The sequence below is a fragment of the Venustampulla echinocandica genome, assembly GCF_003357145.1.
Source record: "Venustampulla echinocandica strain BP 5553 chromosome Unknown scaffold_12, whole genome shotgun sequence".
Lineage (NCBI taxonomy): Eukaryota > Fungi > Ascomycota > Leotiomycetes > Helotiales > Pleuroascaceae > Venustampulla > Venustampulla echinocandica.
In genome coordinates, this window is record NW_022474217.1 from 39354 (window position 1) to 66827 (window position 27474).

The window sequence follows — 27474 nt, forward strand, 5'->3', positions numbered from 1 at the left end:
ATTTCACTGCCCGCGGCCCACTCACCCGGCAAACTTCTCAGGGGCCGGGACATCGAGATTGACGAATGGCAATGTGCCTATGGCCGGCAATGACGCTGGTCAAGACACGGCGGAAACCCGACGCTACAGGGCGTGATAGGGGGGGAAAGGCATACAGCAGCCATATTGACTACATCTAGACGCAACGTCGAAGAAGCAAATCACCCATCAATCCCTTAATCTTTTCACTCCAGTCTACTACATTCCGACAGCCTGTGAGTCTCGCCAAGATAATCGTACCATATCAAAATGGGTCGCTTATCAGGAAAGGTTGCCATCGTCACCGGCGCGGGGTCTGGCTTTGGAGAGGCCATTGCCCATGGCTTTGTGAGAGAAGGGGCACACGTCCTGGTCGCAGACATCGCCGTCGCCAACGGCCAGAAGGTCGCTGCCGCGATAACCGACAAGCACTACCCTGGTAGCGGCTCTGCCATCTTTGTCCAGTTCGACGTCACCAAGCGGGAGGCCTGGGTATTGGCGCTTGAGCTGGCCAAGTCCAAATTCGGGAAATTAGACATCGTCGTCAACAACGCGGGCACAACCTACAAGAAGCAGACCAGTATGGATGTCTCGGAAGCCGACTTTGACAAGATAATCTCCGTCAATGTTAAGAGCATTTATATGAGCGTCTCGGTGGCCATGCCCTATTTCGTCGAGCAGAAGAAAGGTGTCTACCTCAACACGTCCTCAGTTGCGGGGACCAGGGTACGTGCCGGGCAGGTATTTTACGGTGGTACTAAAGGATTCCTGAATACGGTGTGTACCTTGCTCTTGGCTCTTTTGCGAATTTCTTCTGACTCCATTCTAGGTTACACAAGGTCTTGCGGCTGAATACGGGCACGATGGCGTGCGTGTGAATTCAATTTGTCCTCTTCGGGGCGCAACAGGACTGCTCGAAATGTTCAGTGGCGTGCCTGACAGTCCGGAAGAGAGGGAAAGGTTTGCAAAGAGCGTGCCTTTGGGAAGGATGTCAGAACCGAACGACATTGCCATGGCAGCAATATATTTAGCAAGCGATGAGGCAGCGTTTATCAGCGGTGTCAATTTACCCGTAGATGGAGGGAGACTTGCTGTTTAGAATACTTTGGCCCGAATTTCACTAGATGGTACCATGGGCTAGGCTATTTTGTGGGCTCTTAGGACCAATCCAGCTTTGAATGATGCAAGTATACGTCGATAGAGTTGTCCAATCAATGTTCAGGGCAGCGACAATTCAAATCTTTTTATTTTTGAATCGCTGTATCATGGTGGCCTACACGAACCCGTTATGCACTTGTTACATAGAGAATATGCTAGGCTTCTAGGTTTCATTCCCGCAATTATTTAAACGTCGCATGGTTGTCTATTTCTATTTAGAGACCCTGCCTTGTTAGTAAACCGCTTACTTCTTCGTATATGGAAAAAATGATTCCACCACTAAACAGCAGTCGGCCCAATCGCATCGTGCTCCCTTTCCAAAGCCCTCTTACTCCCGAGTCCTGGATGACACCTTTTAAAGCCTCTCCAATGCTTGCACCCGCAATTCCTTGCGAGCGTGTCTTGATAGTGTCGAATGGTTGTGTGGCGTAGACAGTCACCACTCCAGCCGCACCACCCATAGCAAATGTTGTGACCGCATTAGACGCCACGCCAGCCGTCTGGGACCATTGCTTCAAGATATTATAGGTGCCCATCCTAACAGCAGACGTCGCCGACTGCTTCATTGTAGTAGCAAGGCAGCCCCGGTACATATCTGCAACACCTCTCTCCCTCAGGAGGACCTGGACGGCATGGAGACTACTCCTGAATCTTCGCGCATGTTTGGCGTCGTCAATGATAGCCGTCTTGATGCGCTCAGTCGGTGTAACTGCGAGTAAGCTCTCAGCAACCCCTGCTGCCATGCCAGTTAGGATTCCTCTTCCGAAAGACAATTCTCCAGATGAATTTCTAAGCTGGGCCTTGGTGGTGTCGAAAGTTAAAAAGCGGACTGCAGCTTTGCCGACGCACCCTATGACAAGGGAGCCGCATCCTGAGTATACAGCCAAGATGCCGTGCGACCGGGTGACGTTGAGAATGACTTTTATGGGATTTCTGGACCCATCATTGCCTTGTAGCTGGACACTCGTTTTTGCGAATTCGAAAGGATACTGGAATTTGGCCAGGTCAGTCGCATATCAGAGTTTCACATGGTGTTATTATTATACTTGCCGTTATGAATCCTTCAACTCCTCCGGCTATTCCGCCGGATATCAAAGATACTACCGGTATGGCTCTGATGTTCTGCAAAGAGAATTAATCAGCTGGGTGTTATCAACTAGTATACGGTACCAAATGCAGGGTGAACAACATAGCCTGGTACCTTTTTCTGGTTTATTTCTGCAGGAGCTGCGGTTGTTGATGAATCCTGCCGTACGGCCATGTCTTGATTGAGTGCCTTCGATCGAGGAATACACAAGAGAGATAGATTTAGGGGTGGTGACTTCCACCGAATATATTCTCCCAAAATAACATTAGCAATCGCTGGTGAAACTTCCAGGCACGCAATTTTACATTTCTCGGCGTTCGACCAGGGAGTTGAGCCAGGTTATAGTTCGGCGGTGGTCACAAGAAGCTCCGTAGGGGTCAGTATCACTGGTCGTGAGATGGACCCTTGTAGAGACACCTTCTCGCGGACTGAAGCACCGCTTAGATCCACACTTCACCCTGCCAGACCCAGTCACGGCTCTTTCTATCAGCAGATAGCCATTCTCCGAGCCTGAAAGACATTCTTATGACTAATACACGTTCTTCGATACTAATACTATCTTGATAGATCTAGCACTGTCGTACAGAACCGTTTGCGTATAATGACTCTAGGACTGCATCCAGCAACAACTCGCTGATCAGTCCCAAGATACGAACCGTTCAAACTTTTCATTCGTTGCTTCGTAGACAACTATGACATATACGCAACTTCCCAGTGACTTAATTCAACAGCACTTCTATTAGATAGCTACCAACACCTTATTCCGGAGAGCTACAAGTGATTATATATAATTATATCAAAAGCCTTACTTTTACAAACCGCGTGTCATAGTTCTTTATATGTTTTTCCAGGGATTCGATTGAGTCAGCTGCTGATAAGTTGGAATTCAGCAAATGCCTAGTGCTAAAGATTGAACTCAGTAAAGTTCTCTAATAACTTGCATTGACTCGGGGTATCACTGTCGATGACTTTTTGGTTTACAATGTGATTGCCGCCTCGGCTTCTTCTGGTTGGCTGTACAGTACATGCAAACGCGCGAGATTACCGAAAACCGAAGTCTGGGCTCGCAGGGTCCGGTCGTTCGGCTACTTCGTCTTCTTGGAGGGTACGGGTGACGGTCTATATTCTGTGGAACTGCCCAGGCTGCCAGAGTTCAAGAGTGTGGAGATGTTATTTTCTGGACAAACACTCTCGGCTTCTCCTCCTCCGCCACACAATCTCACCTGACGGAGAACCTATATCCAGCTATATCAGACCCCGGTTTCCGAGGTATACAATCCCTATACTAACAAGACCTTTGGTAAAAAAGATAGTAGAAATCCTAGATTATAGTTATTAGAGTAAAGGCAAATCGATATAACCTTCTTGTTATATCCTTTATAGTATTAGACTCTTTTACTTATAAGTATAATTATTAAGGCTCGGAAACTTAGATTAAAGTATTATATAAGTTTAAAAGGCGCAAAAAGCTCGTAGTAGTACTATAAGTTAAAGGGTTCTATTATACTTCGAATTGTCGTCCTCCGTAATTAGGCGCGACTGCGACGACGTAATTGTAAATTTCAAAGTAGCTAGGGTTTGAACAATTTAGGAATAGTTATATAATATAACTGATATAAAACTTCTAGAATTTTTAATAGATTTACAAAATTAGGATGAATTGAATTTAAAGTACTAATGGATTGTCTCGTCACGGGGTACGTCTCCTGATATAGGGATGCACGTTAAATATTAAGATGTTATATTACCTAGGTAGGTAGGTATATATTTAAGTTTATAAGCACTTTATTATAGCAATTTTTAAAGCGTTTAGATAAGACGCTTTATATAAAGCACTTATAAGGTAGATTTATAACTAATTAGTAGGATATAGGAATACTAAGGTCTGTTAAGTTCAATCTACTAGCTACCCTTCTCAACTCGTAAATACCGCATTTGCCTTCCGATTTAGCGATTCAATAGCCACCAATGCCTCTTCCGCAAATATTCATCGTTATTTACACAATTCCGGCAGAGATGCCCCCGCTTCACATCCGAGTATTCGTGTCCGGAACATCCCTGGTAGCCCTTAAGTAAGTAGGAGGTGCAGCGCTTCTTGTCGTACGCTTTGCATCCGCAGAGGTATTCGGTTCGCTCGGTCTTGCACATTTTGCTGAGTACCCTGAGTTGTAATTTCAGGAACTTTCATGCAGTTTGTGATATATTATCGAGTTTGTGGGGTGCAAGGATAATGCTATGTCCCAGGTTCAGTGGTAAGTGGTTGAATTTATATTATTTTGAATTCTCTCTCCTTTGTACGATCGCTGTTTAAAACCTTGTTTCAAACAATGCCGTTCTTCGGAAATCCTTTGTTCTGAAAGTGAGGGATGAAAGTGAGGGATGAAAGCGAGGGATGAAAGCGAGGGATGAAAGCGAGGGATGAAAGATAAAACTACGTTCGTTCCTTGTATTTTTGAGTCTTTGATCATCACCATGATACTTTCTGTTCATCCAACTAAAACAGCCTTTTTCTATTTCTCATTGGCCCTGTAACCGCCCCTCGTTATCGTAACAAAAATGGGCTCTCTGCATCTCTCACCTGTATATAGCTCTTTACTCTAGATTTTGACCACTATTATTAACACCCGCAACACTTGCACATATCTAAAATCTGTTATATCGTACCCTCAATAGTTAAATTTTGCTACTATGATGAGCACCCCCATTCTTAACTTTCTCCCCACCCCCCGAACTAGTTTTTCGCTGTTGTGACCTAATCCCATTTTGTTTTGTAGCTTCTTAACTTGGATGGAGTTTGCTACTGTTTTTAAGTGCTATTAAATTTAACTTGGAGCGTAGTTACAAGTGATGCTGCAAGTTACTGTATTACTGCCATGTATTAATGAATGAAAGATGGTGTATAATTGCTTCGTAAGCTGATTACACATTCGAGATATTAGGGTGAAGAATACTTCCTTTTTCTTTGCTTTTGAACTACTTAACTAAGGCCATATAACCACGGCAATATTATAAGGCACTTAGAGTACTAGTATAAGTCGATAATGTTGTTTTTATAAAATCTATATAGACTTAAGTGGCTATTCTAATTACATATTTCCCCTTCATATGAGGATTATGGAAATCATGCACCAACTGAGTGACATCTTCTAACATGTACACCTTAACCGTAGAGCGGATCTTCTCCTTGACCACTAGATCCATCATCTCTTCCATCACATCCGGCTGGCTCAAGCCTCCAGCCACGATAGAAATATCTTGCGTCACAAATACCCTCCAATGGAATTTGATCGGCTCTTTGGGTTGCCCTACAACGACCAGAACGCCATGCTTCTCAAGAATATCAGTAGAGAATTTGAAAGCTTCGCTGGCATCTGTTGATACAACGGCCGCATCTACGCCGGTGCGTCCTGGAAAAGTCTCTAGGATCTTGGATAGAGCATGCTCAGGTCCGTCCCTGGGATCCAGAACCAGGTCTGGGCGAAGGCAGGGGTCGAATGATGAGACGAGGGCAATAGGATCGGGGCGTATGTCAATTGCAACACATTTATACCCCATTGCTTTCGCAAATTGAACCCCTAATGATATTTGTTAGTGGAGCTCCAAGGCTATCCGATCAAGTAGAAAATCGTTTACGCGATCTGATAGAGCTCGTACCTATATGTCCCAACCCTCCCAACCCTACGATTGCGATAATGGCACCCTTATCTTGCCGTGCATTCCGAATGCTATTGAACATTGTACTTCCGGCGCACATCAGTGGAGCGGCATCTTCAAAAGATAGGTTATCGGGAAGCTTGACAGTCCATCTTGGGTCTGCCACAAGGTACTCCGCCATGCCCCCATCGTGTGTCAAGCCTGCAAGCTCGGCTTTCGCACAGAAGTTTGTGCTATATCCTCGCGTGCATTCCCGACAATTACCTATGTACTACCTAGTCAGTGTATTTTAAAGTGATTGGAAATAGAACCCTAGCTGACCACAAGATCTTCTAAAAAGCCCACAACCGACTCGATCACCGAGTTTGAAACCTTGGACCTTGGGCCCCACACTTGCAACTATGCCCACATTCTCATGGCCGGGGATCAAGGGGAGTTTGCTTTGGTAGTCACCCTAAAAAGGGGAAAAGTCAGGTTAACCACATGTTTAAAATGGGATAAGTGCGATTGGTCAAACATTTAGAATGTTGGAGACGTACACTGGCAACAATTGTCTCAGTATGACAATATCCAGCAATTTCCATTTTGATCAAGAGCTCATCTTCACGTGGTTTTGGTACTGGAATATCGATTTTGTAGACGTACGGCTGCCCGAACTCTTCGAGATACCACCCCCGCATTTTATTGGGGATTTGATTCGCCATTGACGTTGGCTCCGGATTTTGAAGAAGGGAGCAAGTAATTTCGAAGGCGATCAGCGATGAAATAAGTGTATTACAATAAAGCGAGGATACCCGGCATGCCGACGGCGGGGTAAAGGGAACAGGAACCGGGGCTGGGGAACCTTTTGCGGCCGTAAAAATGCAGCCGGTTATGATACACCGGTTCTAATCTCAATTTATCAATTTGAATGTACTGGTTATTTTGGAAAGTAATATGATGTTTGGAGGTGGCTGCGACCTCGTGAAAGATCGGGAGGCAATCGCGTTTCCCGAGTTCTCGTATGACGTTGATCGCTTATGGCAACTGAGTTGTGGCGAAGAAACGGGGCGTGTCGTTACCCAGTATTAGAACTGTCATAAATCCTTGGATTTCGAGCTCCTTCTCATAATAATGCAAACCTTGAGATATGCGATTAGATTTAGGAAACAAGAGGAGTTTCCAATTAGATTGAAGTATCTTAATACTTGCACTCGGTATGACATAACGATCAACTTTTCCGCTCTTCAACGAAATAGTTAGTTATCGGTATCAGCCTGGGGAGTATTGAAACGACTTATCTTGACGGATATTTAGCCTTTGAGGAGGCTTAGGAGGCTAGTTGCAATGACTGATATAAGTACCGACCCAGGCTTACTAGCATGGTTTTCTCAAGGCGCATTGATACCTACGAATATACGGACTATAGATCGACTGGTTGCACCCACAACTTGAAGATCGAAAAAAATATATATTTGTGATATTGGTTTGTTCTCATGGTATGACCCCTGGGTATCTATAGCCGTCGCAATACGTTAATCATTAAACCTTTCTCGACTCCAGTGCCAAAGCGGCTCGTGTGAGAAATCCATTAAACTCCTTGATCTGTTTCAAAATCCCTCCAGAATCCCCTTTATTGCTTATTTGGGTAGCTACTCGTTTAAGCAAGACCTCTATCCCGGTCATTCTATCGCCAATATACTCAGATTTAGGAGCCTGACTCCGCCCAGAATCAATAGCTAGTTCGATGTCATGGGCCATAGTGTTGAGGGAATCACGTTCCTGCTAAGAAGTTAGTTCATGACTAGGTACTTAAATCACGAATAGAAATGATCTAGTCTCTGGGTATAGGATGGCGATGCGTCAAACTTACTTGAGCCCTTTTGGCCTCATCTTCATGGTTAATGCGGATCTCATCCATGCGAACGGCTACTTGTTGACGCTCGGCCCGAATACGAAGGATCTCGTCACGAAGAGCTTGCTTCCTTTTATGCTCTTCTCGCACACGCTTCTCGAACGAGTAGGCGTTATCGAGGTTGATGGTCTATTTCCCCAATTAGAACAACTCGAAAGACTGCTGCTAGGTAGCTTACATGGGCAAGCAAACGTGACTGTAGTTCTTCCCCAAACGATTTAATAGCGTTCCACTTGGTTTTGTATTCCCGTCTTAGAGTGGAATCATCTGCATGGCGGACACCATCTTCGAGGGTTTCGAGTCTAGTGCCGATGATCTCTTGGCACACTTGACTGAGAACGTCCACCGTATTCACGCCTGGTCGCTTTGCATATGGTATTCCGGAATTAAGTACATCAGCATCGGATTCATCTTCTTCCCAAAGTGGTTGCTCTGTTAAACGATGTACGGTTACAGGAATAGGGCTTCCACCGCGAAGTCTGGCCGTCTTGGCCGGCTGCGTGGGTTTCTGTGATTTTGTTTTCGATGGGATTTTCGGATGTCGCTGTTTGGAAGGACTAGAGAAATTTTGTTGTCTTCGTCGGCGTACTTGGGACGGTGTTTTCGAGACTGCTTCTACTTCGTCTGAGGCGGGAGATTCGATTGCCGGGATATTTCGAGCTATTTTTCGACCTCTATTTTTCTCCAAAATAGCAGCAGCATCCAAGTCGCCAATGGCTTCGGCTACTTCTTCTCCCGCTTCTGGACTGCGGGTTTCATTTTCTTGAATAGCAGAAGAGTTATCCTCAACCACAGAGTTTCGTTTTCGAGAGGGTGGAACGGCTTGACTCGGCGATAGCTCATCAACTTCATCGTCGCTAGGAGTTGTCTGAGCTGACTGGTTACGTTGATCCTGTGACGCCCTGGAGCCGATCGGAGTTGGTGTAGCCTGTCCTCTCTTCCGCTTTGTTCGAGGGATTGGTGTTGCTAAATCTCGCCTTATGGGGCTTAGATTCTGCATTCCCTCTACTTGTCGGCCTATAGCACGTACACTACCTATGGCCCTAGTATCAAGACCGTTTCCGGGCGTGCCGGTTGGACTTTCAGTGATCTCCTCTGACATCGCGGTTAATGGCGGAGGCGACAGTGGTGTCTTGGAACGAGCTGCTGATACGATTTGAGTTGGTTCCGGTTCATACTCGCGGAGCAGCGCAAATTGAATAGCCTCCTCAGCAGGTAAGCCCTTCGAAGCATCATCTTTTGAAGCGGGTCTTGGCCCATCTTCAGGTAGAGAGTAAATGTCGAGTTGGGGGGCAGCGCGGGTTGATCTTGTGCTCCTTGCAGATGGTGGTGCCTGATCAGTGTCCAGCTTCCTCCGTTTTGCAGAGATGTTTGCATCGATATTTCCGCTCTTTATTAATTGTGGTTGAGCTGCTACACCTAAATCTTGCTCCTCATTTGAATGTCCACGGTTTCTTGTGACAGGTGTAACTGATGCGCGGGGTAATTCGGGTTGGGGGGATCTCTGGGATGACACGACTGGGCCTTCTAGAGGTTGAGCAATTGGGAATGCGAGTTCAAAGTCTACTTCTTTGACTTCCCGCCTCCTGTTGTGTCGATTGATATCAGCAAGTGTGTGTTATTGAAGAGGGGTGGCATGGCTGTACTCACTGGGCCCCGCGAAGCCGCTGTTGCATGCGTTCCTCCCGAGCTAATTGGAGTCAGTAATGACATAAATTTTTGGGATATGCGATTCTTACTTGAAGCCATGGCGACGTTGGGAAATGTAGGGGGCGTCTGTGATTGTTAGGATTGAAGTTCGAAGAGACGCGTCGCAATTCAATATACTCGTACGCGACGTAAAGCGGCATCGCGAAGCGCCCACTCAACCAAGGCACGTGCATTGATATCCCTTGATGCACAGTACATGTGCCTCGTAGGTGGCTGAAACCGTAACATTCCTCAATACGAGTGCGGAGTATCTGTACTTCGTGCTCACGACATGTTGTTATTTCGCAGGTTGCCTTATCACACTCGCAGCCGCAATGGAGCAACTATCATCTATTGCCACTATGGCTCTGCGGAGAAAGGATAAGAAGGGCGATCAAGACCATCAGGAAGGGAAGAAGCCGGCCAATCCCCTCACTTACCCCAAAAGTGCACAACCATTCAGTGCCCAATTATTCCAAACCCCAACCTCGGAATATCGAGGCTGTCCTCTATGGGCTTGGAACACCAAGCTCGACAAGAAGCAACTGCTGCGGCAGATCGATAACTTTGCGGACATGGGGATGGGGGGCTTCCATATGCATGTTCGCACCGGCCTTGACACCGAGTATATGGGGCCGGAGTTTATGGATCTGGTTCGATCTTGTGTAGATTACGCGGAGAGCAAAAATATGCTTGCATGTCTGTGAGTGTCCTGGTTTACCTCCGCGGGCTCTAAGAGAAAACAATACTTATACGAAGTACCCAAAGGTATGATGAGGACCGATGGCCCTCGGGGGCTGCGGGGGGACTCGTGATCGCCAAGTATCCCGAGACAAAGGGAAAGCATCTTTTATTCACGCCGTATCGATATGGCACGGTGGAGCTTGGTGGGGATCGCTCACCTTCTTCTGCCCGAGCTTGCCGCAGTGAGAATGGACGTCTTCTGGCAAGATATGATATTTCGTTGGATGACAATGCTTGTCTGGAATCTAGTCGGATATTGGAAGATGGCGAAGCCGGCGCCAATATCTGGTACCTCTATGAGGAGACTAATCCTGGGTCTCCATGGTTCAATGACCAGACATATATCGACACGTTAAGTGTAGATGCCATGGCTAGGTTCATTGAAATGACTCATGAGACCTACAAGGCCAAGATTGGAGATAAGTTTGGGACTGTCGTGCCCTGCATTTTCACTGATGAGCCACAATTTGCTATCAAAACCCAGCTGTCTAACCCCAGAGCAGCAGAGGACATATTCCTGCCATGGACCACAGATTTGGCCTTGACCTTTAAGAAAGAATATTCTGCGGATCTCATTAAAGACCTGCCTCAATTGGTATGGAATCTCCCAGAAGGAAAGGCGAGTGCGACTCGCTATCAGTACCATGACCATGTTTGCGAACGATTTGTCACTTCATTCATGGATCAAATTGGTCGGTGGTGCAAGAAGAATGGCATTATGCTAAATGGGCATATGATGGAGGAGCCAACACTGTACTCTCAAACAACAGCGCTGGGCGAAGCTATGCGTTGCTATAGGAGCATGGAGATGCCCGGCATGGATTTACTCTGCGATTGGGTCGAGTACAATACTGCGAAGCAGGTTTCAAGTGTAGCTCGACAGAACGGGCTCAGGGGTGCAATGAGTGAGATATATGGTGTCACCCATTGGGATTTCACATTTGAGGGCCACAAAGGGTGCGGCGATTGGCAAGCCGCCCTTGGTATTACTTTCCGCGTTCATCACCTTACCTGGGTAAGTATGCGGGGGGAAGGGAAGAGAGATTATCCTGCTTGTATCGGTTACCAGGTATGCAAACCTTGATTGAATGCTTGAAAATTATACCCAGAAGGTTGGGAGAGTTATAGCTGGACATAAAACTAGTCGATACATCACTGACACCAATTTTTAGAGTCCATGGTACAAGGAGTATGGATACGTCGAAGATCACTTCGCGCGTGTTGGCGTTGCAATGACTCGTGGAAAAGCTGTGACGAAAGTTGGGGTTATCCACCCCATCGAGAGTTACTGGCTGGCGTTTGGTCCAAACGGAAGTGGAGATGAACTGCAATCGCGAGATCGAGCGTTCGGCGATTTGTCGAATTGGTTACTTCATGGGCTTATCGACTTTGATTTCATCTCGGAGAGCCTGTTACCTGGACAAATATCTGGAAAAATTACAGGAAATCAGCTACGGGTAGGAAAGTGCGAATATGAAGTAGTTATTGTTCCTAATCTTCGAACGATTCGGTCAACTACGCTGAAAATTCTCCGGGAGTTCAGTCGAGCTGGCGGCCAAGTCATTGTGGCTGGCAGTGCGCCAACTCTTGTCGATGCACAAATGCCACGATCAAACCCTGTAATTGAGAACAGTCTGAGCATTTTTTGGAGTCAACAGAATATTATTTCTGCCCTGGATAAACACCGGGATATTCGAATTGTCACCGATCAAGGAGCACCGACGGATAGATTGTTGCATCAGATCCGGCAGGATGGAGACCACCGGTTTGTCTTTGTATGTAATACGAACCGAACTACGCCGACGGATACTACAGTGAAGCTAAAAGGGCTGTGGAACGTTGGAAAGCTGGACACCTTTACTGGGAAGGAATCCTCTCTGTGCAGTCAGCTAAATGATGGCTGGACCATCTTTACCTACAGATTCGAAGGGTGCGCAAGCCTCCTTCTGCGGCTGTCTCCATTTAAGCCCGAGCTGCTGCCATTGTTGGGCTCCTTTACGCCGTCCCTAGACGTAAAGACGGTTGCACAAGATATTCAACTTGAAAAGATTTTGTTTTCGGAACCTAACGTGCTACTACTCGACTACGCAGAATATAAACTTGACGATGAAAGTTGGTCCGAGCCCATTGAGGTTCTCCGAATTGATAATATTATCCGCTCTCGTCTGAAAATCCCACCAAAGGGATTCGCTTGGAGACAACCTTGGACAGTGTCAGAGTCTGATCGAGCATCAAAGGCACAAGCAACTTTGCGCTTTACGTTCAGCTCTTCGTTTGACATCAGCGAGTCCCTCAGCTTGGCCGTTGAGGATGCTGATAAGTTCAAAATATCCGTCAATGAGTCCCTAATACAATCCGCTGGCTGCTCCCGACACTCTTACTGGGTTGACGAGGCCATCACCAAACTCACTATCCCCAAAAATACAATCAAGAAAGGCAGCAATACGATTTTGCTGTCTTTCCCTTTTGGTATTCTAACTAACATTGAGCGTATATATATCTTGGGATGGTTCCAAGTGGTCCTGACAGGCCGAAGCACCGTCCTGAAACCGCTTCGTAATGTTACGTCCAAGGTTAGGGGCTGGGGTGATATAGTGGATCGGGGGTTTCCCTTCTACGTCGGGAACGTAACTTACAATTGCAGCTTCTCCATAGACACTAACGCCTCGAAGACCAATGTCACACTCAAGGTCCCGGAGTTTAGCAGCCCCGTCTTAAGTGTACACGACCAGCATTCCCCGACGACGGGCTCCAAGCTTGGTAATATTGCTTTTCAGCCACGCACGTTATATCTTGGCAAGTTTGGACCCGGTGAACACAAAATATCCATAACCGCATATGGGAATCGGTATAATAGTTTCGGCCATATTCATGCACCGGCCTGGGTTCCAGCAGGATGTTGGCCTGATTTGTGGAGAAGTAAGTCCTTGTCCTTGCTTACCTTTCGATCCTTGAAACGGTTTCTCCTCCGTGCATCTTGAAAGGTTGGACTGGCCAGTGCTCGGTATCTACCCATGTTTGGCTCCAATTTTTCCATGCCGTTGAGGTATTCGCCTTGCCTAAAACGTCCCAACCTCTCAATGAGTTTGTAAATCACACCAAGAAAAGCATGAGGCACCAAGTGGGCAGCTGTTAAATTGTGTGCGTACTGATTGTTTTATCTCGATGCAAATGCAAGATGGAAATACTTAAAGCTAGCAAACAAACTCGTACTAATGGATTTCAATAGCGGGAGGCGATTGGTGGACAGATGACTATTCACTCCGGGCAGTTGGAGTGCTAGCGTGCCCAAAGATCGAAATCTCCGAAGTTGTGAGTGAGACGGAGCATATTAACGAGGATAATAACGATCAGGATTGGGTTGTGGTGCGGTGATTGGATTAGTGAGGATCTGAAACGACATACCAAGTCCGCACTTTGTTTAATTTGAAATTAAGAATATCCTCCCACACTGTGTAGAACCGGATAAAAGATGTGAAGAAAGTCCCATTCGAACTCCCCATCGTTCGTGGAGATATTTTGGCCGCGCCTCTAGACATGGCATGTAACCTTTAGATAGAAATTTTGAAATCCGACGAGAAGGGACTTGATGAAGCTTTGGGTAGGTTGTAGCTAGGGATGACCTAGGTATAGGGGTATGCATATCAAGTTTGAATAACTAGGACTACCAGGCCAGTTGAGTATATTTCATTGGGTCCCCTTTCATGCGTATATAAAACAGAAGCAGTTCAAGGTTATATCTATTTGAATTTCAATATTAATCCACAAAGATTCTGTCAAGGAAGACCTAACTACGCCGTGTGTCTAAGAGAAAGAAGAAATATTTTTCTGTTACTAATCTAATTATATCTAACTCTTTCACCTACTCACTTGGCACAATTAATGCACCAAGGGACCTATAGCCGAGCAATATCAATAGCAACGACTTTCCCTCCTTCCGGCAAACCTGGCAGCAAAATACCACTGTTGCCACTAGTCACTACATACAGCACATTTTTATCGCGAGTGGTCCTCCCAAATTGCAGCGCCGCATCACCTGCCAAAGCCGTCGAGTTCTCGTTCCCAGCAATAACACTGAATTTCCCATCCGGCGTCACAAGTTGGACCCCACTCTTTACGTTCTGGGCAATATATGCGTTTCCATTTTTGTCCATGACAAAATCATCACCAAAGCCGTTCTTTGAAACCACGACATAATCACCCGCTGCGGTTCCAGCGTTGGGGCCAAAAAGGTGGATGGGCACTTTTGCGAAGAAGCCGCCATCTAAAACGGTGTTGGTGAAGTAGAGCGTACTTCTGAAAATATGAACTCCGTTGATGCCTATCTTCAGGTCCACCTCTGGGGATGGCAACATAAGAGGATGCGAGAGTGTTTTGACGTATTCCCCAGTGTGGAAGTTGACACGCCATACAGCGCCCAAGCCTGAATCTGCAACTAGGATATACGGACTACCTGGCGCCAGGAGAGCCAGCCCATTGGGAAGTAAAGATTCAGGGATGGATGCAATTTTAGTGACGGTGGGCTGCGAGGTAACATCGCCATTATCCGAGCATTTGAAGGACCGCAGGTCGACTCTCCAGATAGAACCGGAGCCATTCACCGTCGGGACTCCAGGTGTATAATTCGCGACAATGATGGCGAAGATATCGGGTTCGACTTCAGCGATCCCTAAGGTGCTCAGGGCGCCAGGGAAGCGGTGGACCAGCGATGCACCCTTGTTGTTGAACGGGTCGACCTGGTACAATTCGGCGGAGCTGATGACTGCGACTAGAAGTTGGCCGTTGGAACGGACGGCAATGTTCTCGAGTGATGTGAGGTTGGGGAATTGATAGACGGTGCGGACTGCTGCATCTTGAGGTGCTGGGTGACTGAGGACTTGCGAAAACGGAGTGAATGCGAGAATCACTGTCAGAGCAGAAATCAAGAGGGAAGAGCTTGGAAGGAAAGCCATCTTAATCGTGATTGTGATGAACGAAGTCTGGAATGAGAATGGCGAGCTGAGTGATAACAATAGGAATCATACCGGACAACTCATTTTATATAACTTTTCTCGACTTCCCTTCAATTCTATGTCCCTCTTACATTCAAAGTTCTCATTTGTAAGTACGCCAGTAACGAGATCCAAATTCCTTCGGACATACTATTTCAAGTCGACCGATACGATAATACTGACAGGGAAACTACGCAACTGAGCATATCAAATTATATCCTAGTAAGGCATTCACAGCGTTCGGCCTTTCTTAATCCGCAAATTTCATCAAAATCCCATCAATACAAGGATGGGTTCCAGCCACTGGTTTGTAGAATACATTTTGACCGACCCATGTCGTCAGTCTTTCGCATTGAAAAGCGACAACAACATTGCGTATTTACTGTGCCTCTTCGGGGATCAGGGGTATATCGGCGTTAGTATTCAATTTGCAGGTCTATCAATTAGCGTTACCGATTATGAAGCAACAATCGCTTTGTAAAATTGTTTATTAGGTAACACTACGCAAATGTCCAATGATCAACTTATTAGGTAGATTTGTGAGTGTATCCTGACACATTAGTCGGGTAAGCATGCCTACCTCCTTATTGTGCTTTAGACTCATAATCCATGAGTACCCTTAACGCCGACCTTTCAGGGGCTTCGCTTCGCTAACTCCGCTAAGGGGGCTCATATGTCTATACATTTATAATACCTCTGCAACAGATTAAAGTCCTGATTAGAGATGTTTAATTATACTGGAAACTTCCATTAGCTAGATATATTTCTGAGGATGCAGCTCCAAGCCACATTGATAGTGGTGGGAGATCCGAATCGGGTGAGGCTGGCGAGCGTCGTACAAATCAGACCGGAATCTTGGTATCCCAACCTCGCACTGTACAAGAATATGGCTGAGTATGTTAAAGGGTTTATCATCTCTTATTACAATGGTCCTTAATTGCTATGTCATGTTGAATTTTCGTACCCTAGAGGTTAAAAGTTCAATCGCGACTTATTAACTCCCCGAAGTTATCCTTCCAAACAACCCAATGCATAGAGTACCCCCAGGATGAGGATTGGGTTTTTGTCGTTGCAATACTTCAGCCCGCTAGAGCAACATTTCTTTAAAAGTCTCTACTTACGAAGGGCACTTAATTAGGGAAATAGGAAGCACAGGTACCCTTGCCACATCACATGACCTCATGAGCGAGATTAGTCACGTGAGTACTACACTCTTTTACTAAATCCAGAATGTGTTTGCAATAGGTGGGCAATACTCGAATTTGTACCTAGGTATATAAGTGAAACTGCCGAATATGGGTCGCAGTTGAGTTGAGAGAGAATATGGAACGTGTGACGCAACGGGGTTGAGTACCTAGGTATATATTCAAATCGTACGATCCGGGAATATTCAACCAGCAGAGAATCATACGACTCAAGGATAACGACGACATCACAATGCACAAAATCGCCGCCGCTAGAAATTTTAGCCTCATCAGCTGCGCGCTCTCTCGAGCTAGTACGTCGTTTATCTTTCTCTTGCGCACCACCCGGCTGGAGTGCTATGCCGAAGCAATGAAGTATAGATACCTAGATCCCTTTCGTTTCCAAGCACTTCCTCTCCCCTGAATAAGCAAGCCGCATAATATTCTTAAAAATCATGTCCTCCCAAAAGCCTCAAATCAGGGTCGCTATCATCGGTGCGGGCATCGCTGGTGTCACTCTTGCTTTAGCACTCTCAGAACGCAACCCCGATCTACACCTGTCAATTTTTGAGTCACGTCTCCGCTTCTCAGAACTATCAACCGGTGTTGGTTTTGGGCCCAATGCCATCCAAGCAATGAACTTAATATCCCCCAAAATTACAGCAGCTTATGACAAGGCCAAAACGCCCAACATGGGCCCAGAAAAAGCCGCCAATATATGGTATGAAATGCGGTTTGGTGATGGGCCTAGGGCGGGAGAGCTGATCGCTGAGGTGCCGAGTGAGCAGGGGTTTGCACATTGTAACGCTTCAAGAGCGCAATTTTTGGCGAACTTAGTAGACTTACTTTCGAAAGATGTGGAGGTCTATTTTGGGAAGAGGGTCATCGATGTGGAGGAGGATGATGAGCTCGAATTTGGGAAGATGAGAGTCCGGTTTGAAGACGGGACTGACACAAATGCCGATGCCGTCATCGGATGCGATGGTATTCGGTCAGCTTGCCGCCGGATCCTATTCGGTGAAGACGATAAGAGTGCGAATGCAGTTTATAGTGGGAAATATGCGTATCGAAAAGTGGTGGATATGAAGAAAGCCATTCGAGCGGTGGGGCCAGAGGCGCAAAATCGACAAATGTACTTGGGAAAAGGGGGGCATATTCTAACTTTTCCAATCCGGAACGGAAAGGCGTTGAATATCGCTGCCTTTCGGGATGCGGAGGGAGCCCCTTGGACGCAACGGCAATGGGTAGTACCCAGCTCACGAGACGCAATTCTAAAAGATTTCGCTGGATGGGCAGAGTACCCTAGAAATATACTCAAGGTATTTGCACTCCGTTTTCGGTCTGATTTGATAGCCACAAATCAACTAGATATGTGATAATTGCTAATTTGAATTCAAGCTGATCGAAGACCCTGACAAGTGGGCTCTATTCGATACTATCCCATCAGAAACATACGCACAAGACAATTTCTGCATCCTGGGCGATGCAGCCCACGCAACAACTCCGCATCTGGATGCAGGAGCCGGTTTTGCGATTGAAGATGTACATCTACTCTCTGGACTCCTCACGCCAGAGCTGGTAGAATCACCATCCGATATCAAGTATGCTTTTCACGCCTACGATATCTCGAGACGGCCAAGGTGTCAAGAACTTATCGAGAAATCGAGGTTGCAAGGTCAACTGCTCGACTTGCAGCAACCCCAGGGAATATTCGATGAGAAAAGCTTGGTGCGTACTTTGAACTGTAACCAGAAATGGGTCTGGAATACCGACTTGGCGGCAAATCTTCAACGGGCAAGATCCCTCTCGAAGGCCACAAGGTCGGAGGATAGTGGATGTCCTGGTCTGGATGAAACTATTAAGGCTGAAGCACTTCAAGCACTGAAGGCCTGTATTTAACTACTTCTATGAATAGACCATAAAGGCATCACTGCAAACACTCAAGTCTTTTGCGAGTATCATACGTCACGCAGATGGCTCACTGCCTGACAGCTGCGGCGGTACGAACTAAATTCAAGATGATTCATGAGAGAACATGAGCCTATCTGAACCGAGGAAAAACCTCTATTGTCATACACAACCTTCCCTTTGCCTCGTTTCGATTAGTCGGTGGACCTAGGCACTGGCGCTGCTACCTGAGCCGAGGGTGAGCATACCTGAACAGGGCCTAAGTCAGCTGGAGGCACTGGCAGAACTGACAACAGTTGTCATTTATTTTGACATTTTCGCGTTTTTTCATATGTTCAAGGCTTGATGTTCTATAGAAATTTGCTTCAGTTTTATCCATACATAAAATTCACATCTTTTCAATGCCCAATCCAGAGGTTCTCTAGATTTCAACCTACCTAGGTACACTATCCTCGTGATCCCTAGTTGAAGTGAACCAAAATGGTATTTAACAAAGAGCTTTTTCGTCTAGGAACATGATTATATTACATTGAGGTAGTCGAAGGAAACTAGTATCGTCGACCTTCTCAATTTCCGTTTTCATCTAATAGAGGTTGTTGTGTCCCCCAATGTAGAACGGATTGACCCAAATTTCTGGATACAAAGGATTACACTTGCGAAGAGTAGAGAAGCTCCGAAAATATTTATGCGACTCTTCCTAGGCTAGATCGTCTCCAATATCGCCTACTATAGCTTTGATATGATGCACTCGAGAACGGTCGCAATTGATAATCTGTTGAGGCAAGAAACTAGAAGCGGTGGGCTAGAGATTACTGATGGTGCCATGAAGTCTGTAAAGCTGGATTCTAGCCGTTGGCAGGCATTGGGGGTTCCGATACGCCTGAGGGCTTGGGGCCTGGCGCAGGTGCTCCATGCTGCAGCGTACGAGCCGGAAGTGGCCCAGCTCAAGGCCTGGAGCAGCTCAAGAAACTGCTTACGGGGTAATCCGTACCTTGCGCGTAACAGGAAGGCTCGATTTCTTCGCGATAACTCCAGTTATGTCCCAAATAGACCAACATCGAGGAATTCTTCATTAATTCAGACGCGTGGCTCCAAGTTTCCTGCTTGGATTTGGTCATCCACGTCGTTTGCTGCTTCGCATACTCGAGTATATTCAAATGCAAAACAAATGCCGAAGCGCATAACCCAAGACCAATCAGTCGCGCTAGGTGAGAGGGTGAGATCCACCATTGGGACATATATTGCATTAGGCAATGGGCAAGTTTCGCATTCGCTGGCTGTTTCCTCCTGTCGTGTCCTGGAGCCGGATTAATCAGCGACGAACAAGAGCAAATGCCCGCACGCAACTTACCCTGCCATTCGGGTGGACTCGGGCATCTTGAGGTAACCATGCTTTAATTATCCGATCCATATTAGAATGGCCATTCCCGGGCTGTGGCCATATATGCAGTAAGTGCCAAATGAAAATCCTTAGAATGTTAAATGGGATGGATTACAAGTTAACAAAAACAGAAATCGTACATGTAGGGATGCGACTATATCTCATAGCCCAAGAGGAGCCAGCTGCCCCTATGATATTGCATTGTATCGTGGTGTTTGTTAGCATGCGGTCATCCGGCTGCGTAACCTCTCGTATCACTGTCACGGAGATAAGGCCGATGTGCGTCTTTATATTATCTTGTGGTAGGACGAGGTAACACAGTCTCGTCAGATCCCGAGTTGGGCGATACAAGCTGGTTCCAAAGTCACCTGGCATGTCACTATAATACCTCAGACTTCCCAGAGCATAGGCAGGTATGCTTCAACCTACATACGTCAGTTTATTAAGAAAGTTCGACGTAAAATGCGTACCTACTATATAGTTCTTTACCCACAGTTGTAGCTATAATCTTACACTGGATATTTTTAATATAAAGCTCACTACTTTAACAACTACTTTCAAAAACATTTTACCCCGCAAAAGGCTAATAGTAGATAGCCCATCAAACGCCTTATCACACGGGATGGGCGAAACTTTTGATTTCATAGTTGTCGGAGGTGCGTTAAACATAGAGTTACACAAACTCCAAAAGAACTACTGATTTTTGGTAGGAGGAACATCTGGCTGCGTCGTTGCCAGCCGCCTTGCAAATGCCCCCTCTGCCCCAAAGGTTCTTCTCATCGAAGGCGGCAGTGCAAATGATAGCCCCACACTCCGCACTCCTGAGAACCGCTGGTCGATAGTCTACACAGAACCATCCATCAATTGGGGCTACAAAACCACCCCTCAGTCACATCTTAACGGGCGAGAACTGGGTTGTCCTCGTGGTAGAGGCCTTGGGGGCTCGAGTGCAGTCAACTTCTCCTCTTGGATTATAGGGTATCAGGAAGACTTCAATGAATGGGCTGGTTTGGTGGACGATCCGTGCTGGAAGTGGGAGGGTAGAAACGGGGTCAAGCAGAGGTTCAGAAAGATTGAGAGAGTCCGTGATGGCATCGATGACGAGCAATCGAAGATGGTCAACCGCGAACTGTTAAACCTGCACTCGAAGGACGGCATGGTAGATCTGTCTTACAGTCAGATCTGGGGGGGTCAGGAGCTTTTAGCTTTCAAGATTGCAAAGGAGCTTGAGGTAGGCATCTCGTCATCGCTTTTATAGCTATATATTGGATTCTAGCGGATTTAGATCGACATCAATGGCGATCCCAATTCTGGAAACCCAAGCGGGATGGGAATTGCGCCCTCAACCTTCTTCAATGGAGCCCGAGTAACGGCTTTCACGGCATATCTCTCGTCTCCTCCACCGAATCTCACAATTCTTACAAACAACGTTGTCGCCAAAGTCCTCTTCGATGATACCAAGCGCGCAGTTGGTGTTTCGACTCTCTCCGGGCAAGTTTACTATGCATCGAAGGAGATCATACTATCTGCTGGGGCTTTGGATTCGCCAAAGATTCTTCTCCTCTCTGGAATTGGTCCAGCCGATGAGCTTAGCAACCTTTCGATCCCTGTTATCCAAGACCTTCCTGGCGTTGGGAATAATCTAATAGATCACTCTCTGCTGTTTATATCATTCCTCCTAAAACCGAAGGCCTTTCAAACAGGAACGCAATCCACTGTGTCTAAGGATGTCGGAGATCCTCTTTTGGATACCGGGAGCCAGGCATCAATGGCCTGGCTCCAATCATCCGCCGTGCTATTCTCTCCAGAGTTTTACTCTCTCCCCGAATCAGTCAAAACCCACATTTCAAAGACCTGCACGCACGAACTCATATGCACCAATCTCGCTGTAGGAAGCTTACCACCTCTGCGCCCAGACGCAGAAATATTAACACTCGTTGCCGCCATCATGAACTGCCAATCTGTTGGCTCCGTTACACTATCTTCCTCCGACCCCTCAACGCTACAAGTAATTGACGGAGCTTACCTCTCCCATCCATATGACCGCCGCGTTGCGACCGAGGCCGTTCGCGGATGCTTGGAGCTTTCCCGCGCCCCGGCCGCCCAAGGTCTTATCGAAGAGGCAATTATTGCTCCGAAGAGTGATAGTGAGGAAGATATTCGGGAATTTTGCAAGGAGCAGGGGAGTTGTGGATTACATTTTGCCGGAACGTGCAAAATGGGAAAGGAGAGAGATGGGATGTGTGTTGTGAACAACCGATTTCTGGTCAGAGGCACTAAGGGGCTGAGGGTTGTCGATCTCTCAGTTGCACCACTTATGATGAATAATCATACACAGAGTACTTGCTATTTGATTGTAAGTGCACCAGCCTCCTTAGTAAGGCACGTTTAATAATATAGGCTTACATTTATTCTGCAGGGAGAAACAGCTGCCGAGAAGATTATCAATGAGTACGGGTTATAGTCAGGTTGATAGCAGGCTAACAAAGGCTGCCGCTGCCAAAAGACTTCTCCAATAGTAATCGCCGGTTCTCACTATATCTTTTAGTCTGGGAAAGAACTAAATCTCAGTAGCAGTCGACGGAACCACTGGTCTTAACGGCACTACGGAGGCGCTAGAGCATGTCTCAAATGGCAAGGGGAAGTAGCTTTTATGGACCCTTGAGCCCTTTGCCAAATAGCGCCTATATAAAGACTCGCCTAGCACCCCTCCCCCATTAATAGTGCAAGTAGCCAGTTCACAGTCCTAAATGTCCTATCCGACCTAGTTTAACCAATAGTAAAATCTGCAAACGATAATTCGAATTTCGAGATACAATCGAAGGTTTGAGAACAATAACTGGGCTTGTTCTAGAAATGGCAATATGTTTTGCTTTATTTCCCCCCTTTATATAACCGAAGGTGAGCTTTTGCATTCGCGCCTCCTGGTTTCCCTTTCTCGCTTTCACTAACCGAAGTTGAGAATTTTTTATATACTCCACCTCGTCAACAACAAGCCAAAAAGAAAAGACAGAAGGATTCGATAATTCAAAAGAGCAAAACTCCAGGGAGCGCCGAAGCGCCCGCCCCTGGTTAAAACCAGACGCACTGAGTTTTAATTATTTTAGGCTAAGCCTTTTTCGAGATCTCTCTAAGCGAAGACAGGAAACTCTCTCCAACATCGCACACACAATTTGATCTGTACCACCTCGCCAAGTGGACAGCCCTTGTGCCGATTAACCGGTTTTGCCTTATTTGGCTTTATATAGGAGGGATTGTGGTTGTCGAGAGGACGGGCGGTGAAAGGTGGCTACGAACGAAGCCGGTAAAATGAGGAAACCAAGATCTGTTACTCGGAAACCTTCTTCTCAGCCCTTGCCCTGATAGCCATAAGCTCTGGATATCCACTCCTAGCCCCGAAGTAATTGATGTCGATCACATTGTCGTTACCTTGCGGGCGGTTAGGCTATGTTGGTTTTGAAGCCCGTGTCGAGAAGGGATGCGAAAGGTAAGTAGGAATCTATAGGATACTACTCGGATCTATTTGTTTAGAGATAGGAGTCACAGGACCTCCCACTATCTAGATATCCTATGCTAACCTCGGAGCAGTTATTGTAAATTGCATTGTTCCCTTGTTATGAGAGACTAGCTAGATTTAATCTTAAAAGTTAAAGCTCGTGCCGAGAGGGGAATCAATTTGGAGTTAGCGCCTGCTAATCCTGAACGTTTCTTTATCGTGACTTGAGTTGGGTTACTATAGCTCGCAATAGGGCTATATCAGTGTGCAAATGTGTTGTTTTATTATTCATAGTAATATACCCCAAATCTACTACTTTTAGTAGCCTTATTTGCGTGCTTAATTAACTCTTTTCTAACTCAAGAATGGTACTAAGTTTGAAAAGCAACTCACCACTCCTAAACTCTTTTCTATATAGATAAATCTAGGCCTATATACCTGGGACGTCTTTGTTGATCCTTTGATAATTCCTTTTTGTCATCTTTACTGCAATAATAGTTATGTATTAAGAATAGAGTAGAATATAGCATAGTTATTAGGTGGGGCTTGGGGAAGGGAGATTGTCGCGAACGACACAGAGAGTCAAGTCGAATAGACTAATAAAAGATTGGCGAGAGGAGTCCTACCTACCTAAGGTAGGTAGCTTCCACTTCGCCACCCTACTCCCGGACTACCAAAACGAAAGAAAAAAAGAATACCAAAAATCGTTACACTCCAAGTGGGACTCGAACTGTATGCATATTAGTATAAATCAAGTCAGTTATGGGATTGAAAACTTACCCCACAGCCTCGAGATTGCCTAAATATTGGAAAATAGGTGTAGAAGTCTCGCGCGCTACCATTGCGCCATTGGAGCGGAAGTTGAGTTGAGCTTTGCGTATCAAGGTATTTAAATGCGACTTACTCACATTTGTGGCAGTTGAATTAAGCTAGTCTCGAAACAGATTGGCTGGACTCGCTACGGAGTAGTGAGCGCGAGCTAAGCACCACTTCTAAGAAACCTCATAATTTTTTCATGACAAGGAACTGTGAACCATTATGTTTATTACCTTTATTGTTGAACGCTCATTAATGAGATTTGATTTTGCAGGATTGACTTACATTATATCAATAGGCATATTTCTGGTTGGCCCAGTTTGGAATGGAATTGGTGAGAACCACAGGTGGGTCCTATCTCTTTATTTCTCATTTTAAGAACGCTGTCCGGGACGTTTGAAATTTTCAAACTACTATTATTACCACCAGAGCAGGTACATACGAGGACTTTGAAGTCAGGCTCGAACTTGTTATTTGGTAACCATTGGCCGCTTCGGGCGCCAGCCTCGGCTGGTTCTTTCCAATCGCCATTTCCCTCACCAGGAACTATTTCCTTAAAACGAACCCCTCCTTCGTAAAGTCGCCAGGCCGTTTATTATGCCCATTGTCTACCTTCTATCCTGCAGCAGAGTTACTTTGAAAGATTGCGCCGTAAAGTAAAGAGGTCTGTTTTGTGGCTGCCCTGGGCCATTTCCAAGGTCAAGAAGGAAAAGATGGCAGAAGCCCAAGGATGTGTCTCTTCCTTTGACTATGGCACTAAGCGTAAATTTGACCGAAGTACTGAATACAGAGAAACCGAGAGCCGGAGCCCTTTGGCAAAGGAAGGTACCATCAACTTTTCACCTGATGGGCAGCCCGTGCCATTTCTAACTTCCTTTCGGTCTACAGTAATAAAAGCCCCAGAAAGGCAGATACAATGTCGCCGACGCTGAGATATATTTAATTTTTCGAGAAATAAGAGCGGCATAAGAGCGGCATAAGAGCGGCATAAGAACGGCATAAGAATATGTCAAGATCAGTGCCGCTGCTAAAATACCGGTATTAGTTGATAGCGAGCTTGTCGAACTCATGCTATATTTCACAAAAGTTGTAAAATATGAAGGCAATTCACCTAGCAGCGACGATCTGATGCAGTGTCTTTAGTCCGAAGGGTAGATCTGATGCATTAACTAGCTAATAGCTAGTAGCTATTCATTTCCTGTGGCCTTGACATTTAGAGCCCGTGCCGTCGATCATCCAAACTATATCTCGGCCAATTCCGCAATTGCTCCACTTCAGAGCTTCTCGGCCATCATACTCAATCGAGATACACTGTCCTAGTCAAAACGCAACAGAGATGCTAGTCCATACCTAGAAATGTCACCGCGGGATTGAACGTTTGACATGCCACGGAATCTAGCTCTCCCGAGATAAGTTGCGTGGTAAGAGGATAGCTGGATTGAATTAGTTGCCAATACTGACTAATTTCACATACAGTTATGTAGTGCCGATTTCTATCATAGGTGATTTGCGGCTTTGACCGGCGGAGCCTTTTCGGACGACGCTACTTTATACTAGGGGTTACGTTAACCCCCTTGCCCGCCCCTTCCCGTATTTCGGCATTCATTTTAGTGTGCCGGCCAGGTTCAAACCTCTCCACAAACGGTGCGATAAACACCATAGCACATGGTACTATGCTCCTGACAGCTGTAGCCCATGATCCATCCACTGTACCGTGATCATGCTTCTCATAAATACCCTATGGGTATATCGTAGCAAAGACGAGTGATGAACATGACAGAGCTCATGAGGTCCAGGAATATGGGATGAACTTTGAACATTTGATAGTTTTCATATTTAGTAAGTAATAATGTTTTTAAGTTGCCGTTAACCATGATTTATCACTGCCGCTCCCCTCCTCTTTCCTTTCCACCAAGCTCCTCAGAGAATCCGACCTGTGGTATTTGGCATTCTGCGGAAACTGGTCCTCGGTCCTCGTCACCGATCGTGATACGATAATGGCGCTCCTCCCTAACGCCTCCTTATGTTCTATTGACAAAGAATCCGTATCCCGACCCTCCCTTAGCCCATCCATCCGGATATTATCGCTCGACTCTCCCTCCAAATCTCCGATTCCTGGATTCCCATTCGGGTATGTTGACGGATTATTATCGCCGAACGCTCCGTTGGATTCCTTTAAGCCGATGCTACTGCGCACCAGCGCGTTTCGTGTATACATGTATAAACCGACGTCGATAAAGCCACACGAGGCCATCATGGTGCCTGCAACACAATAGAAAATCATTGGCGGGTTTTTGTTCGCCATTGCTGAGACTCGCCCGACCGCAAGGGGGAGAGTTAGGGTGACGTATGCGAATGGATAGACGACCATGTATCTAGCCGTTCGTAAAATTTTCTGTCGTGAGACAACGAAAGGGTTACGAGCGGGGTTGCTGACGATAGTGGTGGTGGTTATGCCCACCATGCGTTTGGTGTAGTTATTATAGGAAGGGCTTGACGTGTTGGCGGAGCCATCACTTAGCATTCCTTGAGGCTGGATTGAACTCGCCACTCGGAAGCGGAGGTAGAGATAGATCGTGAGGTAGATAACAATGGAGCCGAGTTGAGATATAAATATCCAGAGGTAGTGCAGGGTGAGACGATGTGTCCCGTGGTCTTCCCCAATCCAGCACTATTGCATTATGTTAGAAGAACAAGCATTTTTAGTCCTGAGGGGTGGCTTACCCAGACTCCAGCTGGTACGAAGAACTTGGTACCATGCATAATCGGTCCAACAGCTGTCAAAACCAAGCAAAACAGCCAAACTGTCAAGATGCCCCCAACAAATGCCGGGAATGGAATTGTCTTTTGGAGAACAAGACCAACAAATGTATGGACCGCAATCGAAAGAACCCAAATTCCAGAACTCAGGTCTCCAATTTGGATCAGCCATCCTTGGGCAAAACATATTTTCGAGGGTCCGACCAGCTGATCTTGAGCAAGCCAATAGAAGGCGATTAGGAAGCTGAGCGCTTGCTGGAAATCCGCAAGGAGGAGGTTGAAAATCAAGATGAAGATTTGGTTTGTAGCAAGGGGGAGATCGTAAAACCGACGCCAATACACCATGCGGTAAGTGATGAACAGTAGAAGAGAGCCGGTTGACGCAGTCGATAGCACCCCTACTAGTCCCATGGCAATCATCCCATTGTGAATATCTGTGGGAAGAGGATTTATAGAGGAGCTCGCATAGGCTGAAGACACGGCATGGTCCATTGTGGACCTCCTCCTAAGAGACCCAAAATCGGTGGATGAGAAAGGCCGGCAATGGTAGCAATAGCTTGGTCAGGCAGCAAGTGGCTGCTCGAGAACAAATTCGAGGTCGAGAATGTGTAGAGATAAGCTAGAGGTTAGGTATGAAGTCTTCGATAGGTTAAAATTCTTCTGGGGGCAAATCCGTTTTATATATGCATATATA

The 27474-nt window shown here is 46.3% G+C and overlaps 10 protein-coding genes across 10 annotated transcripts; 4 read left to right on the forward strand and 6 right to left on the reverse strand.

Moving 5' to 3' along the window:
* Nucleotides 1–288: 288 nt before the first annotated feature.
* BP5553_09783 (Uncharacterized protein) lies at nucleotides 289–1117 on the forward strand (the record flags this gene model as incomplete). The annotated part of the gene is made up of 2 exons (XM_032018406.1): nucleotides 289–795; nucleotides 848–1117. 2 exons carry the CDS (start codon nucleotides 289–291, stop codon nucleotides 1115–1117), a joined length of 777 nt encoding a protein of 258 aa, XP_031865243.1.
* A 274-nt stretch (nucleotides 1118–1391) lies between these two features.
* On the reverse strand, nucleotides 1392–2437 carry BP5553_09784 (Tricarboxylate transport protein; the record flags this gene model as incomplete). The annotated part of the gene is made up of 3 exons (XM_032018407.1): nucleotides 1392–1400; nucleotides 1509–2165; nucleotides 2342–2437. 3 exons carry the CDS (start codon nucleotides 2435–2437, stop codon nucleotides 1392–1394), a joined length of 762 nt encoding a protein of 253 aa, XP_031865244.1.
* A 2895-nt stretch (nucleotides 2438–5332) lies between these two features.
* On the reverse strand, nucleotides 5333–6621 carry BP5553_09785 (alcohol dehydrogenase; the record flags this gene model as incomplete). Its single annotated transcript, XM_032018408.1, has 4 exons — nucleotides 5333–5838; nucleotides 5918–6181; nucleotides 6263–6371; nucleotides 6457–6621. 4 exons carry the CDS (start codon nucleotides 6619–6621, stop codon nucleotides 5333–5335), a joined length of 1044 nt encoding a protein of 347 aa, XP_031865245.1.
* An 817-nt stretch (nucleotides 6622–7438) lies between these two features.
* Nucleotides 7439–9560, reverse strand: BP5553_09786 (uncharacterized protein; the record flags this gene model as incomplete). The annotated part of the gene is made up of 5 exons (XM_032018409.1): nucleotides 7439–7678; nucleotides 7770–7940; nucleotides 7990–9397; nucleotides 9462–9501; nucleotides 9551–9560. The coding sequence occupies 5 exons, from the start codon at nucleotides 9558–9560 to the stop codon at nucleotides 7439–7441; spliced, it is 1869 nt and encodes a 622-aa protein (XP_031865246.1).
* Nucleotides 9561–9835: 275 nt separating this feature from the next.
* On the forward strand, nucleotides 9836–13619 carry BP5553_09787 (Uncharacterized protein; the record flags this gene model as incomplete). Its single annotated transcript, XM_032018410.1, has 4 exons — nucleotides 9836–10203; nucleotides 10269–11259; nucleotides 11417–13163; nucleotides 13474–13619. The coding sequence occupies 4 exons, from the start codon at nucleotides 9836–9838 to the stop codon at nucleotides 13617–13619; spliced, it is 3252 nt and encodes a 1083-aa protein (XP_031865247.1).
* A 521-nt stretch (nucleotides 13620–14140) lies between these two features.
* Nucleotides 14141–15196, reverse strand: BP5553_09788 (uncharacterized protein; the record flags this gene model as incomplete). The annotated part of the gene is made up of 1 exon (XM_032018411.1): nucleotides 14141–15196. One exon carries the CDS (start codon nucleotides 15194–15196, stop codon nucleotides 14141–14143), a length of 1056 nt encoding a protein of 351 aa, XP_031865248.1.
* A 1678-nt stretch (nucleotides 15197–16874) lies between these two features.
* On the forward strand, nucleotides 16875–18318 carry BP5553_09789 (FAD protein; the record flags this gene model as incomplete). Its single annotated transcript, XM_032018412.1, has 2 exons — nucleotides 16875–17738; nucleotides 17818–18318. 2 exons carry the CDS (start codon nucleotides 16875–16877, stop codon nucleotides 18316–18318), a joined length of 1365 nt encoding a protein of 454 aa, XP_031865249.1.
* A 1086-nt stretch (nucleotides 18319–19404) lies between these two features.
* Nucleotides 19405–19704, reverse strand: BP5553_09790 (uncharacterized protein; the record flags this gene model as incomplete). Its single annotated transcript, XM_032018413.1, has 2 exons — nucleotides 19405–19624; nucleotides 19679–19704. 2 exons carry the CDS (start codon nucleotides 19702–19704, stop codon nucleotides 19405–19407), a joined length of 246 nt encoding a protein of 81 aa, XP_031865250.1.
* A 626-nt stretch (nucleotides 19705–20330) lies between these two features.
* Nucleotides 20331–22172, forward strand: BP5553_09791 (uncharacterized protein; the record flags this gene model as incomplete). Its single annotated transcript, XM_032018414.1, has 4 exons — nucleotides 20331–20364; nucleotides 20419–20939; nucleotides 20994–22064; nucleotides 22128–22172. The coding sequence occupies 4 exons, from the start codon at nucleotides 20331–20333 to the stop codon at nucleotides 22170–22172; spliced, it is 1671 nt and encodes a 556-aa protein (XP_031865251.1).
* A 3703-nt stretch (nucleotides 22173–25875) lies between these two features.
* Nucleotides 25876–27272, reverse strand: BP5553_09792 (Family A G protein-coupled receptor-like protein; the record flags this gene model as incomplete). Its single annotated transcript, XM_032018415.1, has 2 exons — nucleotides 25876–26691; nucleotides 26745–27272. 2 exons carry the CDS (start codon nucleotides 27270–27272, stop codon nucleotides 25876–25878), a joined length of 1344 nt encoding a protein of 447 aa, XP_031865252.1.
* Between the last annotated feature and the right edge of the window lie 202 nt (nucleotides 27273–27474).